We start from the raw sequence: 19,437 nt of genomic DNA, 5'->3' as shown, positions 1-19,437 counted from the left end.
CCCCCCCCACCCACAATTCTTGTGGTGATGATGCTCAAGAAAAGGCTTGGGAGCAGTGATAAGAGCATGAATTGCTCTGAACAGGACTCGGGGTTATGGAAGTATGCCCAGTCAACTTTAGATAACGAAAGTTCTTAAGCAGATTTTACAGCTTAATTGCAGAGATGCACCTGCTCCTGTAGCTACTTATGAAAGGCAAATTGATCTAATCTCATCTATTTTGACTCTGGTGACATTTTCTTAATATGTTGTGGGTGAGCTCATCCCAAAGAGCACATTAATTGCTTGATTTCTGCCTCAAGCTGGTAGGAGACACTCTATACAAAAAAGGCAGACACGACTAATTTAAAGTGCCTAACTCGCGGTGAGCATTTGAAGCTGATACTCGTGGAATGTGTAGACCAATTTAATGGGAGGTGCTGATTTTTGTAAAGGGGAAAAGCAAGGCTCATTTGATCTGAAAAGACTTTTTAAAACTTGCCTGACAGACTTTAATTCATTATGAATCCTGGTTGTACAGCCAAAGAAATTCTGAATAACAGTTCTGAACATATAGATACTTGATAAAATGCGCTGGGTTTGGACAGAAATACAAGATGAGAAGTATTGAACACTCAGCTTTTTAGAGGTTTGGAGGCAGAAAAATCAAAAGGGACACTACTAATCAAAGACAAGGCAAGAGAGGTTCAAGATAGCTAAACATGTGACACACAGAGCCACTACCGGGCCCAGCAGACCTCTGCACTATATGGAATGTGAAGTGTGATCTCATTCAATACAAACTTATCGCAAGCATGCAGTCAGAGCATTGCACTAGGGCTGCACAATTAACCAAATTTGAAACTCAATCACAAACATGATTGACCAGTGCTGCAAATGCTTGTTCTGTCAATTGAGTACAAAGCAAAAGTAAATCAAGCGCCCCTTAAATCAGTGCCTCATCACGTGCCTGCATAAATAACGAAATTCAAATGTCTGGTAAGGCAGAAGGTGAAGAGCTTGCTCCTTGAAGCAGATCCTCATCTGCTGTTTGGTAATACTTCAGATTTAGCACAAGAGATATTAACCAAGAATACTTCATACGCAAAGAGTTTGCACTGCAAGGCAACACGAACTAAGTTATTCAACCACCTGCAAACACACCACAAGAGTATATGAATAGATGAAGGCCAAGAAAAACAATGCAATGTTTGCTAACATGAATCATCCAATGTCAGCTCATGTCCATAAAAGCAAGGGTGGATACGACACATCACAGTATCCACCCAGCTCACAAAGACATACTGAAATCACCAACCAATTGAATTCCATTTGGCCAAAGATAGAAACACAGTGAGTAATGGAGGGTTCAGAAAAAATGGTCAACTTACTGGAAAAAAGATATTTTATTTCCACAAGATTTTTCCAATGTGGCAAAGCTTGTCCTGTCTGCAAAACATTGCAGGTATAATGTGGAGGGATACACAGCTGTGGACTACTATGAACTTTATTCACACCCATACTACACTTACAATGATCTAACTAAAGATTTTCCTGACAGTAAGAAACAGTGATTCTTGTATAGGTTTGTTGCTACATTACAAACATTCTGCTGACAACATTGTGTGTAGTAACAATGCGTAAGCTTGAAGAAGTTATTTTAGAGGACAAGTGGAAGTTTTAGGTGTTCTAGGTGAACTTGTGATCACCGTCTACAGCCTAAACCTTAAGCCATCTGTCATTTCCAAGTGCAAATGCTCCTTCGGTTCCCAGAAACTGAGGGACTTTTCAGCTGAATTTAAATTATCAGGGTGGCTGTTCCCCCAGGTGTAACCATAAAGTAAAACCTCCAGGCATCCAAGAAAAAGAGGATTTAAAGAGGTTCAGTGGAGTTTGAGGTTAGCGGGAAGTCGGCCAACTAGTTGCTACAAAGATTATGCACCATGTTATCATTTATTTACAAACCCCCCAAAAATGTTCAGATGCTGAAGATGCTGAGCGAGAGATAAATTGTTCTCAACAAAAGCAGATACTGACTGAGACAAATACCATCATGGCAAGTCTGAGATGACCCCTATGCACTAAGGTCAGTCAGCATGAAATATTTGCACTTTTCACTTTCAAGTGTTGGACAGTTATCTACCATGGATATAATAAAGCCACCGGTTGCTAGGGAAACATGTGTTTTCTGACTGGTTGGCAGTGGTTGTTGGAGGAGATTGAAAACCTCAGAGCGACTACTTTGGCTGGATTATCACCTTAATTGTCATAAGGCGGTACAAAAAACAAAGAAACAAGCAAAAAAGGCCCACTGTACATGATTCTTGTTATGATTCTGTCACTCCAGTCGTAAAAGCAGACAGACTGTGAGATCTGGACTAAGAACTATACTGTCCTGTAGCAGGCAAGGACTATGGCAGCTTTCTGTGTGTTCTTTTGTGTGTCAAGATAACACAGAGATCCTCCCACTTGTGGGAAAGCACACCAGCATTAATGGACTCTAATAAAAACATTCCATTCTGAATTATACTATTTAATCCACTATATAAGTCCTGCATTCATTCATGTTCGGTCTGTTTATGATTTGATAGAAGTTGAGAAGTGACGTGCTTCTTTGTGTATGCTTGCATTTGGACTAACATGCATTTCTAAAAAACAACAACAACAGTCTAAATGCTTTGCATGTCAATATTTTATCTTCCTTACCTGCACTTGGATTGAGCTGTATGCCAATACCTGTGAAAATAAGAGCTAAAACAAAAACAGCACAAACATTATAGGTTTGAAAGGTTCTGTTTTTATTAGTTTGGTTATTCCGGCAATAACTCTGTCATAATCTGTTGATCAGTGCAGGGGGACAAAGTTCACTGTGCAAAGTGCCAAGACTATCATTGCCTGACACAACACGGAACAAACTACCTGGTGTAACATTGCAAAACAATTTGGAGTGGTGCCTTTGTGTTAATGTTAGAGCGTCATTTTGAAGTGAACTTAGAATCAGAAAGAAGAGGTGTGTTTGTCCTTTTCGACTGCAGTCATTTAACTGGAGATTAGCAATTCTTTCGAGTTTAAAACCAAAATTAAATTAAAATCACTAAACCATCTACAGTGGGAGCAGGCAGCCCTTGTTACTGTGATGCTCCCACAGCCAAAATCAATCAGGTAAACATGAGAAAAACAAGTTTCTCTCAGTAAATTGTTCTGGTTTGTGTGTTTCATACGTAATAAGTAACAAAAACATGTACTTACCAACTCCAGTGATGAGGAGAAGGAATGAAGAGAGAACAACCCTTCTGTTTTTCTTCACCAGCGGATGGGACACCCACCTAGGCGAAACGTGTTTTTAAAGTAACCGTGTTTGTTATGCTTCTCCGTGAGAGAAGACCGAACTTACCCGCAGCAGTGCGCAGAAAGCTGCGTGACTGAACTCAAGGTGCTGAAGGACCACTGAGAGCTGCAGTAAGACAGTGTTGCAGGGTCACTGCGGAGAAAGCAGAAACACGCTTCATCTCACATTCACAGAAGAAGCAGGGAAAAGAAAAATCACGCCTGAACTACAGAGCCCACCTGATTTTGAAGAAGTTATTGAAAGAGGAATTCCCGTTGTTGCCCAAGGCGTCTTCATTTTCCAGATTCTAAAACAAGAGGAGATGGTGGATGTCATATAAACGGCAAAGAAAAATGTATAGCTTGCAGAGAGGAAGCAAAAGTAATACTGTTATTATAGTTGCTGGGTTCTTTTTCCTATTTCTTAAGGACGTGACTTTCAGATATGTTCATCTGCTGTAGAAATTTATTAGGCCTCCCACTTCTTCTTTTGTCCACACATGCCCAGTTTGTCCAGTTTTATTTTTGAGGACACACTGCACATCATGCTAGGAATCTTCTTGTTGGTGCAAAATGTTTATTTCATTGTGTTAAACTGTGTTATCTCTGGCATTGCTCATATATTCGCCAGAGGAAATGGGAACAAATTATGTGTTTGTGTGACAGGCTGCTAGGAATGAAGTGCCAGGAAATATCATTTAAAACTGGTTCTTTGCTAAGTTGTCTGTTAAGTGTAGACACAGTACAGGCTCATGCCTGGAGTTAGATACTGCTTTTATCCTTGAATGATTCAGGCAGGCAGTGTAAAGTGGAGAAAAAAAAACTGGTGAACTAATACCTAACACCACTTTGCTGCTTGTAAGCAAAATAAATAGAAATGAAGGGCAGCTCAAGACTTTTGAACAGTAATCTACAAGAGTCACTGGCCTTCACAAATATGTTGTGACACGTTTAAAATAGTTCTTTTCACACGGTTAACAGCCCAGCTCCATCACATCTTACAGATTCCATTTTACCAGAACTTACTGTATCTATGTGTGTTTCCATAAATCCCTCCTTGACTTTCATAACTTGAACAGCCACACTTGGCACACAAGCCCAACTTAGGCACCTGCCAATTGTTTTTTATATCACATATTATGATTTTATTATGTTGCCTAGCTACCGCCAGTCACAAAATGACCAGTTTTAACTTTTATGCTTCTATAACACATTGTAAAGACATCCTATTGTTTTAATTTCATTGCAATAATGTCTCATTTACATCCACAAAAGTTGAATTATGCATTCAGTATTAGGATGGATGAGTTTGCCTAGCAACCACCTAGCAACAGGCTAAAATGAGCGGCTTTTACTGTATAAACAATATCTACCACCACTACTTTTCTTAAACTTTTCTCAGTGTTGGTAACTATATCTGTTTGCAGCAGAACAGCACAAAGACATCACAGATAATTGGTGTGTACAAGTTGTGCTAATACAGCACAGTGCTGTCAGTGTCAGTCTTTGTGGCTCCTACAGTTCTCCAGAGTATAATGGGAGGCAGAGCCTTGAGCTACTAGACACATCTTTTGTGGAAATAGCTCCCAGTTTAGGCTGTGGACAGACACCCTCTCTCTTCCTTTCTTTAAGGTTGAAATATTTCCTTTTTTGACAAAGATTACAGTCAGAGCTAGATGAGGTAACGCAAAATTTTTTTAAAAAAAAAATGCTGCTTTATGTTCAAGCTGCTAGCAGAAGCTCTCGTGAAGCCTGCTCTTTCACTCCACATACATTCAAATCATCTCATTGTTACACGTCATTAAAATTGTGTGCTCCCAAGGTTTATTTCTTTTCTTCTTTATTCTTTGGCATCTTTTCATGCTCTTGTTTTCTTTCTTCTTTTGTTTCATTTCACTGACTGCTGCCGATTGCTGCCCACCTTAAGCCTGGATCTTCTCTTTCAGTCCTAAAAATGATAAGTTAGCTGTCTTCCTTGCTCACAGGGACTTGCTGAATTCTTGAGTTTGTAGCTACGAATTCGTAGTGTTGTTATAAAAACACTACAAGCTAAAACTGATACCAATCAAAAAGGAATTAGACAGCCTCTCACTGGAAATGTAACAGCAACATGAAAACAGAAATGCAAACAATGTTTTGTATCTCTTGTGTGCATGCTACCTGATACTTGAGGTTAGTGGGTTCAGGGGAGGCGGCAGCAGCAGGTGAGGGATGATTCTGAGGTTTGGAGAAACTCAAAGGGCCAAATGTCATCTCTCCTCCTTCTCTGTCCTTCCATCCCTGCGGCTCTCCGTCAGTCACAACCCCCTCCTCATCTCCCTCCAGCACAAACGCATCGTCGATGGTAAACTGTGTTGCCATGGTGATTCCCTCTTACACCCTGAGGTCCTGTAGCCGGATGCTCACTGTGATTTAAGAGTAACAACGAATGTTTTATGGATTTTTAATCCCTCAAACCGCAGGAAACAGCCTGTGAAAATACTAACTCAGCAGCTGCTGAGTTTTCTCTCACCAATCACAGTATTTCCCTTTAAACGTTTAAAGTTCGCTCATACATGCTACGCTACATAAAAACTAAATAAAGTAACTCCACCACTTTCGAATTAGTTTAAAAGGCGAAAACAGCTGCCGTGCTTCCTACACGTAACAGCGGATGGGATCGAGGCTAAGTACAAGAGAGCAGAGGCTGCACGGCTTTCCTGTAGGTCTCTGCCATTGTTTGTCCTCATTCTTCTGTCCGATCAGATGACCAGGAGGAAAACTTACTGTCTTAAGTAAATCCTTTCTCCTGCGAAGAAACTTCGACTTCTGAACTTTGTTCGGAGACGAGTCACATTTTTGTAAGCCCTGGAAAAAGTGGTTTTAAAGCCTTCTGTTAGCAGTATCTTAGTTTTTCTTCTGTAGTGCGACTTCTTTAGAAGTTTGGACTCTCTTCTTTTTTTTTGGCAACCGGCAATCGATTAGATACGACTGATTACGCCCAAAGCGCTCTCTTCGCGTGCGAGCCAGGGCGCCGAATCGAGTGTCGTTTTATCGATCGATCCGCTAACTTTTGTTATGAAGGAGAAAAAAACTCAAGAAACTGGGTCAATCATTACAATTTATGAAATTCCTGAATTTATGAAAATAGATGGCAAAGCATTACATAAGTCACTCGAAATTTCTCTACAGTAAGTGGAAATTTTTTAGTTTAAAGCATGAAATTGTGAGACAATAATTCAAAAAGGCGTTCACTGTGTGCGTGTGTGTATGCTGAATAATATAAGATAGCTAAAACAGATTAACGAATAAGTTAGGATAAATGATAAATACGATAAAATGAATAGGAAGAAACTGAAAAGAAATGAACAAACGTAAGTCACACAGCTGTCACATGATGTGTGTGCAGCCTTTTGTTGCAAGTTAGAGATATGTTATATAATTTAATACAATGCATCTCGTTAAAGATGGTCACGTTTGGTTCTCACTAACTTCAGGGATAGTATAGAACTAGCAAAGCTGTATTTTATTCGACGCAGTTTGTCAGTCTTCTTTCATAATTTTGATCAAGTGTAAAAACACAGTAAATATAAAAAAATATTTATTTTATTAAAAGCACGAATCAATTCAAAAACATCTTGACCTGGGTTGTTTAGGGCAAAACCTATCAGAATATCAACAAAAGTGTATGTTTGCACATTCGTGTTCATGGACTGTGGTCATCTAATGGAGGAAAGGCATCCTGTCCAAACCCACAAGCCAGTAATATATTACCAAGGCTAAATAATGTCAATTAAAGAGCTGGAATCTATTTTGTGCGTTTTTATCTTTTGCTTTTAATCAAACAGCATTTCAGCTTTTCATTTACTGGAGTTTTAGTGTATTTTGTTTTAACATATTCAATATTCATTAGCAGTGCACTTAAGAACTGATAACAACAAATCAGCTAAATTAATGTATTCTCCATTTGGATATAAACACACATATAGATTTACTGGATCTTTGTATTTACATGCATAATAATGCATGTAAAGCTGCCTCTTCTCCCATAACTAGAATGGTTTTTTTTTAAAAGGCTCTAAGGAAGTATTTATTTTATATATAACTTGCTTTGAAATGTCTCCAGTTATGGGTATGCTGATAAAGAGGAAAACCAGTTGAGATAGTCGACACACTACAGTGAAAAATTAATATTTCACAGGACTTGATGCTGTCCAACGCATTCAGGTGTGTGTTAATGCAATGCCATATTCCCTCAAGTATTAGTCATCTCAGCAAATCACCTAAGGCCAAACTGTGTGATGCTCAGAGAAACTGCAAAATACTGCACGTCTTAGTTCATAAAAATACAATAAGACAAAGACTCAACAACAAAGGTTTGCCAGGAGAAAGCCTCTTTTCTCTAAAAATAACATGGTAGCATCTGAACAAACAACAAAACGCACGCGACAATATCCTTTGCACAGATTAAACCAAAGCAGAGATGTTTGGCCATAATGCACAGAGACACATTTGTTGAATCCCAAACACAGCATAGCAGCACAAGTACCTCATACCAGCTGTAAAGCACAGTCGTGGTGAGGTGATGATTTGGGCTTGGGCATGGACACTTTGAAGCCACTGAGCTGGCCATTTAACTCCTCTGTACACCAGAGTCAAATGTGAGGCAGTCTCTTTGGCACCTAACGTCCAAACTGGGTTATGCAACAAGCAAGTCTACAACAGAAATGCTGAAAAAGACAAGAAATCTTATTCTTATTGAAATGCTGTGGTGAGACCTTAAAAGCACTGTAAACATACGAGTGCCTGTAAACCTCAATGAACCAAAGGGACTTTGTAAAGAAGAGTGGGTCAAAATTCCTCCACAACAATGTGAGAAACTGATAGTTATACAGAAATTGTGGTTCTACAAGCTAATCTGAATCATGGGTGTACGATTTTTTCACAGTACTCTGTGCAGGATTGCATAGAGTACTGTGAAAGCTTTCTTTGTTACATGACTGTAAAAGATGCAAGAGAGCCAGTTTCCAAAAATGGTAATACTTAACTGTAACCGATTTTATTGGCAGTTTTGTTGGGTTTTTTGTATGTATGTTTATTTGTTTTAAAATGATTTTCATATTTTATGTGTTGGGTAACATCCCAATCCCAAATAAATTAAAAATTATATCTCAGCAAAAAACAACAACAAACAAACAAACACTTGTTCATTCATTCAAAACCAAGCACAAGAAAATCCAATAAATAATAATACAAAAAATTTGATTAGGAAATAAAAGTAATGTAGAGAACCGTTGAGTAAACTATGCTTCTGATTAGGTACACCACCTATACCAGGTTTATCTATATTAATGAAATAGCAGTTGTTGTTGTTGTTTTTGTTTTTCCACTGATATTATATGAGGTTTTTGTGGCTCCATGTTGTGGTGCTTTGCACCTGAGAGGATCCACAAATCTTTCTGTGGTTGTGTTTAGAAGGACATGTAAAAAACAATCTGCCAAATCAAACATACAGAGCTGCCCACCGTCTCACCCCTTTGAGAATTAGGAAGCAACCGAAAAAAACTTTAAAGTCGTTCTGTTGTAAGATGTTTCTACACAAATAGTAAGTAAAGTAAAGATGTCGCCTGCCAGTTAGGACAAGCTGGGTTTTTACTTTTTTATGTCCTTGTTTCTCTACCCACCACAACCTTCAGCAAACTAACATAAAAGGGAGTGAAACTGTCCGTCTTCCCCCATAATACCCGTGTTTCATTTTTCTTAGCTGAGATGATGTGTTTTGCAAATTCTGCACTAAAGCACTGATACTAGAAGTAATGAAATTTATTTGAAATTATCTTTGAAGGTGAAATAAACACTGAAATTTGAATATTTTCACTTAGTACCTGTTGCCAACATGTGAAATCATGTGATTTCCAACAAGTCAGAAGACTTGCATTATGCAAACAAACATCTCTAAACCAACAATCACAGATTAGTCATTGTTGGTTGCAGTTCAGGCGAGCAGATAGTAAGAGCTGCTGGTTGCAGTGGACAGTGGTTCAATGTCAGAGAAACCTTACTGACAAATACTCGTATCAGGACCGAATCTGGACACACAGAAATTCAAGAGCTGTAAGTTATGTATTTGCATGTGTGTGTGTGTGTGTGTGTGTGTGTGTGTACGACTAACCCAACTCGAATATGTTCAGCTACTTCCTAAAATATGTAAACATATCTGACATGAACAGGAAAATGTGCATATGTGTCTTTTGATTTTTGGAAATCTAACGAGGCAGTGAAATCCTTGTAATTACAACAGTTTAAGAAACTTTGAATGCAGACTGATATCACTACTTCACAGACTGCGCCACATATTGATCTCTCCTCCGGCTTGGTGCCACATTAATTTTGAAATCCTCTCTCGTTTGCAGATGGGACAAAAGGCCACACTTTGCTTCCTCCTGCAGCTCATTTTTGAGGTAAATCTGAAGTAGTGCAGGACAATATCTTTACCAATCCACAGAAACTTAAATGGCAGGTGTTTTGTCTCTTAAATTTGTAAAGGTTTCATTTGATGTCTTTCTTTCCTCCTGGTCAGCTGTCATCATGCACACAAATCAGGGTGATACCTGACTCTACGCTGGAGCTTCCCTGTCTCCCAGCAAATAATCACTTCATCGGAGTGGAAGAAATCACATGGAAATTCAATGGTTTTAAACGGCTTCTGTTTTCAGTGTGATGCAAATATTTGCTGCTTTTATGTACATATATGTATATAACACTTGGTCTTTTTTAAACTACAGGTGCCATCCTGTTTCAAAACTATCAGCCCGTCGCTTCAGACTTTTCCCTCCGCTTTCGCTCTGTCACTAAAACCAAAGAGGGCACGTACGAGTGTCTGTTAAAGGGGAGCGATATGGAAATAGTACGAAGGTTTGACGTCATAGTTGATGGTGAGACTCTTTCGTCATCATACGACCACTTTTAATTTTACAGTTAGTGGAGCAAGGAACAATAAAGTGTTTGCTGTTTGTCTGCTTTTTGTTTCTTTTTGCAGAATTCACTGACTATCAAATGAAAGTATTTACAAAGTCAGATGTTAAACTCCCTTGCAATATCCCAAGTTCCAGAGAAGTCAGCGCCAATGCACTGTGGTTCAAAGAAAGTGCAAACGGAAGAATAAAGTTGAATCTTGACGATGACTCCGCAGATGATAATAAAAAAATAGAGCTGATTTTTCCACTAGACCACGATCAGAGCATCATGGTCATAAACGCTGGCATGGAGGATGCTGGTATTTATGAATGTGAACTGGATGATGGAAAAAAGCTGAGCTCTATAAACCTTACTGTGGAAGGTAGGGGGCTTGTCAAATATAATAGAGATTTAATAGATTTAATGATTTCCACTGCACGTTGAGTCAGTAAGGGGGGAAAAAGGATCGATTAGTTGCATAAAACATTTTTATTTATGATTTGTTTCAGTTTTAGCTCCTCCTACAGCTCTTCCTCACACATGCCAAGGCTCTACCTCACCATGGGAGCCCTGCCCGGAGGAGAACAGCCGCACAGCAGAACCCATACTGAAAGAGTCCATGACAGAGTTTTCAATGAAGCTGTATTATTATCTCAGAGAAATATATCCTTCTGGCAACATGCTCTTCTCTCCTGTCAGCATCGGTGGAGTGCTCTCCCATTTGTTGTTAGGTACGAAAAGAGAGGCGAGTCGCTATTTTAATGTAATCACGTTGCAAATGTTTAGCATTCATCATGTTCTCCAGTGAATCCTATAAAAGTTTTCCAGTTTCATGCATCACCATGTTAAATTTGAGATAAACAACCAGATAAACCTGCAGGTAAAAAGTTAAGATACCTTTTTATGTTTCAGTTTGGCAGAATTTTAGAGGGTGAATTAATACAGTAATGAACAAAGCTAAAGAAACAACAGGTTACAGGTTGATATTAAGTTCCTCTTCCAAAAAAATTCTGTTTCTGAACTGGTCTGGCTTTCGTTAGATATTATTGGTTAACGTCTTATGTGGTTAGCTCTGTGATAGACCTTTCCAGGATGTGCCCAGCTTTTAGCCCTATGACAGCTGAAGAAAGCGAGTAGAAGATGATTGGAAATGAACTGAATGGATGTTTTGAAGTGTAACTCAAAAATAGAAATGATGCTGTGATCATACAGCACTGCAATCTTCTGTGAATGTCCTGGACTTACAATGTTTCTGAGCTCATCAGCGTAACTAGTGAAACTGTTTATTTGACCACTCCTAATATTCCCGCTCTCTCCCTGTGTTGGAGAGTGTTTTATATATGAAGCCTAAGGACGGCCCGTTTTTCTTCTATTATTTCTTTTGACCAGATGTTATGAGTTAAAAAAAAAAGCTTCCAAATGTAAATGTTGCACCTGAAATAATCTTCAGATCTTTCACCTGCTGAATTTATTAAGAAATAACAACAACAACAAAAAAAAGCTCACAGCTGTCCACAGCACAGTGCATTTTCCCATTACATTTAAGACATTTAGAGGGCTGTGTAAAGGTCATGCCATATTTTTTTCTTAAACTAAAGGAGCCCCTGGAGTAAATGTTTCAAATAACTGTGACTTAAAAATGTTTTGGTACACAGCTAAAAAGACAAAAAATACCCCAGTGTCTCAAAAATCTATGGATTCAACTGTATTTTTAAAATCAAACATGGCTTGCAGCTTCCTATAATGTACTAAACTTATTGTTATTGTCTAATTGTACCTTCAGGTGCAAGGAACGATACCCGTAAGGCCATTGAGAGCGCTATCTGCGTGCCTCACGACTTCCACTGCGTTCACTCCCAGATGAAGAAGCTGAGAGAGAAGCTGGCCGGCTCCCTGCTGATGGCCTCTCAGATCTACTATAATTCACGTATTACTATCACAGTGTGAAGTATATCACAGAGCAGAAAATCACAGATCGTAAGAGATAAAATGATTTCTATTTCGGCTCTCCTCCTTAGACATGAATCTGAGTGAGTCCTTTACCGACCAGTCGATCCAGTTTTATGATGCGGAGCCCACAAAGCTGCTGAATACCACTGAGGAAAACACACAGATGATCAACAGCTGGGTGGCAGAAAAGACCCAAAATAAAATCACAAAGTTGCTTGACTTTGTCCCACCAAGTTCACAGCTGATCCTGCTCAACGCCGTCTCCTTCAGCGGTCAGTAAACTGTGCGCACACCTTGTGCACATTTCAAAAACGTGGAGACTGATAAACTGTGTTTACGTGTGTTTTAGGTCAGTGGACGGTCAAGTTTAACCCAAACAATAAAAAAGGATATTTCACAAAATTTAATGGTGATGTGGTAACGGTGCCTCTTCTCTATCATGACAAGTACATGGCAACTATGATGTATGATCCTCACCTAAAGGCACAGGTAAGGAACAAACCACCGACTGACACTTTTCACAGCAATATGTGTCTAAATCCTACACAGACCTTTCTGCCACAGGCAACAGAAGTGACATCCTGTCTTCATCGATTCCTGCAGGAAACATGCGTGTTATGTTTCTTTAATGTTGAGCTTTTCATCTTTAATGCACATCTAAACTGCTCCACTAACTCACAAAACATACAGTTTGAACAGTAGCTTAGGTAATGTTAGCATCATAGAAAAATATAAATTCAAATTTCATCTGTCATTTTACGGTTATTTTAATTTTATATCACAATTACTATACAGTTTATTCCTGTATAAGTAAATATGCTAAAATACTTCAGATCTATAGCATTCAATTTCCTGTTCCCCAAAGGGTCAGTTTCTTGTCTCTAGTCTTGTCTCTTGAGCTATGACAGGTATCAGAGTCGTAACCAGAATCCAGCATCTGATAGTCCATAATTCCGGCGACCTGCAGTCCTGTGCAAAAGTCTTGAGCCACCTCTCCTTTCCTTATATTTTACTTCCAAGGAACCAGACGGTATCATTTTTTAAAGTGGTCTGCAGCTCTCCAGGCTTTCTGAAGGTCCCTTTATAGTTTTTCTTTGGACATCGGTTGCTTTTTCTTTCACTCATTTTCAGTCCAGGCCTGTGTAACTGACCATTTTCATAAGAATGCTATTACTACAAAAATGGGAAAAGTTTTTTTGTTCCTCAAGCCATTTAACACTGACCATTGAAATGAACAAACAAGTAAAGAACCAATTTTAAATTCTATCTTCAGGCACAAACACAATTTGTATACTTTTTTTGTTGACTCTATGCAAAATAACAAAGATAACACAGTTATAAGAGCATTAAATAGTATTTTTGCACCAACAAGGTGATTCTAAAAAAGCTTTTATCTAAAGGGTTGGTGTATTTCAACATGCTGTGGAGTGTGCCCTTAAAAAAAAAGAGGAAAATGAACAAGTGGAAGACCAAAAAACAAAAACTATCTATGCTTCCTCAGAGAGTACAGGCTGTGTTGAAGAATAAAAGCAGATTTTGACTTTCAGGCACGTTAGAATTGTACAAACTCAGTTTTTGTCATATATATCATATTTTCATTAAATTGCTAAACATTTTCCAAGGAAAATGAGCGATGGCTCAAGACTTTTGCACAACAGTAGATATCTTTAAGTTGGTAAACACGTCGGTGGCCTCAGTGCACCGTGGTTTTGCTCAGATGAGTTAGAGAGTCAACAGTTACTAAATTTACTGCACCACTGGTGCATTTTCTTTTTTCACTCCTTACAAAACAATACACAGAGAATATTTCCATCTCATGGACAACCAGATGACTTAAACAAAGTTAATGCCAGCCAAACAGTTACAGGCACTGATACTATCATGTGTATTACGATGATGAGATACATTTTTTTTACATCTCAGGTTTATTTTAAATGCCAGTGGTAAAAACAGATGGTCTCATAATGAATTCTTTTGTCACTTATTAACACTTCCAGTATTTTTTTTTATCTTTTTTGGCCAACAGGTGGCGAGGTTTGCCCTCACAGGAGACAGCAGTCTTTACATCCTGCTGCCTTCCACCAACACAGAGGCAAAGCTGCAGGAGATCGAGCAGAAGATGACCGACAGGACTGTGGTTCAAATGATACAAAACATGAAAACAGCATCTCCTCAGCATATTGAGGTCACTCTGCCCAAAATCAAACTGAATTTCCAGCCGGAAATGAACACGCTTATCAAGAAACTAGGTTGGTTCATCTTCTGTGCTCTCTTCTCTTTCCAACCCAACATCTGACCTTTTTTTGTATTACCAAAAATAAACACCACCCATGCCTTCATCCTGTGCAGTTTAGCTAGCAGTAAACATTAGGTTCCCATTTATGAAATATGTCTCTACGTTTGCTTTTTGATCTCAAAGCATCTCCACCACATGCTTGGCTCTCTTACCTGCTTTCACCCTCACTACTACCTTTTCTGTACTTTTCACTCCCTTTCCAGGACTGTCAGTGCTTTACGAGGGTGCCGACCTGTGTGGCCTCTACCCTCAGGAGAAACTGTTCCTGGACGACGCCAAACACAGAGCCTTCCTCGCACTGACCGAACAAGGAGTGGAGGCCGGCGCTGTCACCACCTTGTCGTTCTCCCGCTCCTTCCCTTCCTTCTCAGCCCTGCGGCCTTTCATCATGCTGCTGTGGAGTGACCACACCAATGTGCCGCTCTTTATTGGCAGGTTGACCGAGCCGTGAGAGGAGAACATAACGAGGGATGGGGGGTAAAATGTGCAGGAAACGACAGGCAATGTTTAACAAAGGCTGCTTTGCTGCTGTGTTTGAAGTAATTTGAAGAATTTTTCTGAAAATTCAGTTGTTAAGAATCAATATTGCTTTAAATAGTCTAGTTACTAAAGTGAGCAGTGACTTGTGGATTTGGATTATCTTCCGAGATGATGATAAATAAACACATATCTACACAACACACATGGTGCTTATCTTATGTTCTTGAAGAATCACATGTTCAAAGGAGGACAGACGCCCACTGATACAGCTCTGATTTATTTTGAGAAGTACTTACACAAACCCACCACAGGATGGCAGCCATACTGTGTGATTGACATGGACAGTGAATACACAGGGACTGCAACAGTGATTTTCCCATCTCATTCCCTCCTCAGCCCTCCCACATCATCACCACTGATAATAATTCAAGGAAGACGAGTGTCAAAATCGGCGACAGTAAAGGTTTTTTGTTCGTTAAAGCGAGAGCTTGCTCGGAAAAGCGAAGCGAACTGAGCAAAAAAGATACCCTGAATCGTCGTATTCACAAACAAATACACAGATGGCGAGGAGTCTGAATGCATGGCACGTCGGCATTCAGAACGATCAGCTAAGGTTGCACTCTATTATACAAGCTGATGGGGATTGCTAAACATGCAGCTGTACTGCAGATTGAAATGATTACATAAGCAAAGCAGGGTCAATAGACAAAGAGTCAGAAAATTCAGTGACTGTAAACAAAACGAACAGATCCAGAGACGGAAACAAATAACCACCCAGCCAGAAATGTGAACTCTATTTGATCACTGCCAACCAGAAATGTATCCTTAATGCCTGGATAATACGATAATGTTGTTTTGGTTTGATTATCTCACTGCTGACGTGCTGGGAGTCTCAATGTGCATAGACAGAGTGCAGAATAAACCTACCACCCTTTCCCAAATCTTACTGACATTATTTAAGCTCTGAATGAAAATATGCTGAAGCCTCAAAGTGTTTTTTATTAGTGTCCAAGCCCTTTATTCTTATCCTAATCCAACTTTGGAGGATCTACTCTCTCTCTCTCTTTTTTTTTTTTTGCTGTCAGCAATCAGACATTCACAAGGTTATCGAAGGACACCAAGAATATGAGCAGCCAGATCGATTCAACAGTTAGAAAACTCCCCGAGGCCACTGACCCACCGTGCATGTGCTTCTCTGAACAAGTGTATGGCCAGAGCTGCTGTGACAGATGAACCAGGGGACGACATCTGATATCCTGGCAGGCATGTAGATAGGTTTTATATATATGAAAATGCTGAAATGTGCACAAAGATCCACGGCATGCATGCAGCTCGATGAAAATGGGATCTTATTGTTGTTGGATCTGTGCGTTTCCACTGACCCTGAAGGATGTAATCCCCCTTTACACCGAGAGGTTAAATTATAGGAAGGCTCTTGTACCAAAAGCAAAGTTGTATCTGAACAGGAATTCCTGTGTTTAATAGACGTGTAGATGATTTAGAAGAGACCTGATATTTAACAGGTCAAAAATAACGGGACAATCAGACGAAACACTGACTCCGTCTGATGGCTGATCTCACCTTCAGCCAGATGTCTTCTACCAATATCGAATGTCTGAGGTCGTGCAGATGTGGGTTAGGGAACCTTTTCGAGCTGTTTATAAAAATCAGATAACCGAACTAATCAAATTCCTGTATCTTTAAATTCAAAATATGTGACACCGCACTGACGAAAGAACATGTTGCATAACTGGTGTTTCTGTTGGAGCAAAAATTACAGTCACTGAGGTAAACTGTCTTGAATCCAGATGAAATTTGTTTCAGAAATGCTGCAACACAGTGCAGGATACTCTGAAAGACATCGTTTTGCCTGCTGTGGACACAGCTTTGGGCTTTCATCAGACAGGAGCAGTCAAAGGTTACGCACCACAGTATTTGCCTTTCTTAAAGTTGCTCTTTTGGCTTTCTGGCAGTGGGAGACAGAGATAGCAAAGGCCTGGAACAAGTGGCCGGGCGCACTCGCACCACTGAGGCCTGCGGTGGTAACAGAGGATTTCTCTCTTTTGTCCTTTTTTAAAAAACATTCCTTCGCACCTCTGCGCTTCTGAATTCGGATGGAGACGTTTTGAATGGGGCATGACGTGAATACAGATTAACAGACGCTGCACAGGCAGAAAAAGCAGGCACTCATAGTCTCACAGCCTTCACGCACGCGCACATTTTGACACATTATCGTCTCATGTGAAGGTGGATAAAACACCACTGTCACCAGAAGACAATGAAAATACATAAAAACAATGAAAAGGTAAAGGTAGAAATCCACCGAACGGATCTTTTTGTGCTTTATAATACGGTGTGTTGTTTTGCATTAGATAGACATCCACGAAGATAAGAGACTTCTCACGACAATCATCCTTTCGTAACATCCCTCCCCCCCCCGCTCCTGCATCTGCGTACCACATAATGAGTCACAAAGGGTGCACATACTGTCAGGTACTTTCACTGAATGAATTTTGAGTGCATTAGTCTCAAATCTGGTCATTATGCATAAAATTTGAATGGACATGAGCAACTTCTACAATACGGTACGGTCTAAAGCACAATTTAGTGAGCTTTGTTTTGTTACGTCAACACTTTAATGAGGACATTGTCACAATTTGGTTTACCTTGGAAAAGAAAAGTATTCAGATTACACCTTATTACCATCACTAATATTAGTATGAATATCATATACTAATACTCTGCGCCGTATTTATTGGCAATATGAGACAGATTTTAATCAGTATTGTTATTGCATGTTTTATCCTTTGTTCTTATTTCTTCCTTACTCACACTCTGTTATCGGCCATTGTTCAGTGAGACATAAATATGTGTGTGTGTGTGTGGTATAGTGCATTTGCATGTGTGTGCATTTATGCGTTTGTATCATGAATATCTTGTATAATCTAGTCCGGTTTGTCACTGCTTGGGGCTCCTTGCTGCGTGAGCGTATGCCAGTACTCGACTTTCTTCCCTTTGTTTTTGAGACACTCGAACCAGTGTCTGAGTCTCTCTCCGCTCGCATTGATGCCCAGCTCCACTCCTCCTGCAAACACAGAGAGAGAGAAGCAGAGGAAACAGAGAGGAGTCAAGAGGCGAAGGAAAACTTGTTTGCTGGTGAGGACGATAAAAGGAGACAGAAACTGGGAGGAGGTGAAGATGACTAATAAGGAAACAAAATAACTAACAAACTAAAGAAAGAAAAATTTGAGTTTGCTTTTCTTTTTTTTTTAAATACTCTTTATGAATCTGAAATTCCTGATCCTTTTAGCATAGCTATCAGAGGGAAAACAATCACAACACTCACTTATGTGAAATGTTTGCAGGGACCAAAGAATGGTCCAGATCTTTCTAAAGAGCCCCCAAAAATCTGGGAAATACTGGATCATCCTTACCAATGCACTGTACATTATCCTGGGACCTTACAAAACATTATCTTTACAGTTTAAGTAACACATTTCTCATGAATTGGAGTGGCAGTGTAGAGTGGAATATAATCAAGTTCAGTACCTCAAAATTGGTACATTAGTACAAGGCGTGTTTAAAGATTGATTGAATCTACCAACAAAAAGCAAAAAAACAAAGCATCTCTGCTTTAAATTTTACCCCTGTCTGCTCCTAGATCTTCTCCTTGTGAAGCACTGTGAGCATTAAGGCACATCTGCTATGCTTGGACTGCTCCCCAGAAGTTCCAAACATAACGAGAGTTAATCGTCCAGTTTTGGCGGTCATTATTGGGGAAGCCTGCAGACTCCAAGCTTGAAGAAGGGGCATTAGTTAGGAGCACAAGCAGGAGCATATGCTCACAGCTTTATCAACTTTTTCAGGGTTTTGCATTGTGAATTTGCTCCAAAGGAGTCCAACTGGACCACAATTTGTGTCCTGAGGCTTCAAAAGAACCATAACTGCACACAGCTTTAGTTATGGAGCTCGCCCTCATGCCACCATCCACCTACCAGTGCTGGGTAATCACATTACAGTTTTCTTCAAAGTAACGTGAACTGTGATGAATTCAATAATTACACCTACTGTAATACTGTTACAGATGTTAGTGATTAATGATCATCAAATGCGCCTTTTTCTTCCTAAACATTTCCCTAATCAGCTGATTTCAGTTGGGCAGGGAGTGGACTGCAGCCTTTGAGAGGTGGCATATGGATGTTGCTTTTATTTTTATTTTTTATTGCATGATAAGAACAGCCTGATCGTAAAGTGCAGATTGCATCCAGGACAGAAGCAGCTACCCATTGCTTGTGATAAGAGAGCCAATGCTCTCTGTACAGACAGCATGCTAACACAAAGCTAGCCAAGAACACAGAGTGAAGTGTAGGGATGGGAACTGATAAGAATTCAGTGTTGCCGATTCCATTACTGATTCTCCTATTGAGTTCTCACTGGCTCTGCTTTGAGAGTGACCACCATCGCTAAGC

General features: G+C 39.7%; 3 protein-coding genes across 3 annotated transcripts in view; 1 reads left to right on the top strand and 2 right to left on the bottom strand.

The window, feature by feature from the left end:
• The window catches only part of tmem134 (transmembrane protein 134), an 8,663-nt gene extending 2,354 nt beyond the window's left edge, over positions 1-6,309 (bottom strand). Inside the window, exons 1-6 of the mRNA XM_005928237.2 lie at positions 6,073-6,309; positions 5,467-5,711; positions 3,547-3,614; positions 3,374-3,460; positions 3,229-3,305; positions 2,686-2,730 (exon numbers count right to left, since the gene is read on the bottom strand). Of these exons, the coding sequence (XP_005928299.1) occupies positions 2,686-2,730; positions 3,229-3,305; positions 3,374-3,460; positions 3,547-3,614; positions 5,467-5,667 (478 nt within the window). The 5' untranslated portion in view covers positions 5,668-5,711; positions 6,073-6,309. The remainder of the gene's footprint in view (positions 1-2,685; positions 2,731-3,228; positions 3,306-3,373; positions 3,461-3,546; positions 3,615-5,466; positions 5,712-6,072) is intronic.
• Positions 6,310-9,236: 2,927 nt separating this feature from the next.
• Positions 9,237-15,168, top strand: serping1 (serpin peptidase inhibitor, clade G (C1 inhibitor), member 1). Its single transcript, XM_005928236.2, has 11 exons — positions 9,237-9,399; positions 9,699-9,746; positions 9,866-9,977; positions 10,071-10,220; positions 10,325-10,624; positions 10,752-10,973; positions 12,026-12,169; positions 12,261-12,464; positions 12,542-12,681; positions 14,219-14,441; positions 14,692-15,168. Exons 2-11 carry the CDS (start codon positions 9,699-9,701, stop codon positions 14,937-14,939), a joined length of 1,791 nt encoding a protein of 596 aa, XP_005928298.1. The 5' UTR covers positions 9,237-9,399; the 3' UTR covers positions 14,940-15,168.
• An 801-nt stretch (positions 15,169-15,969) lies between these two features.
• doc2d (double C2-like domains, delta) overlaps positions 15,970-19,437 on the bottom strand; it is a 36,909-nt gene continuing 33,441 nt past the window's right edge. The window contains exon 11 of the mRNA XM_005928235.3: positions 15,970-18,053. Within this exon, the coding sequence (XP_005928297.1) occupies positions 17,914-18,053 (140 nt within the window). The 3' untranslated portion in view covers positions 15,970-17,913. The remainder of the gene's footprint in view (positions 18,054-19,437) is intronic.

Source organism: Haplochromis burtoni, unplaced genomic scaffold (genome assembly GCF_018398535.1).
Source record: "Haplochromis burtoni strain Fernald_Lab_line unplaced genomic scaffold, NCSU_Asbu1 Contig_110, whole genome shotgun sequence".
Taxonomy (NCBI): domain Eukaryota; kingdom Metazoa; phylum Chordata; class Actinopteri; order Cichliformes; family Cichlidae; genus Haplochromis; species Haplochromis burtoni.
Note: the sequence above shows the minus strand (reverse complement) of the source record. Positions and strands in the feature narration are given on the sequence as shown.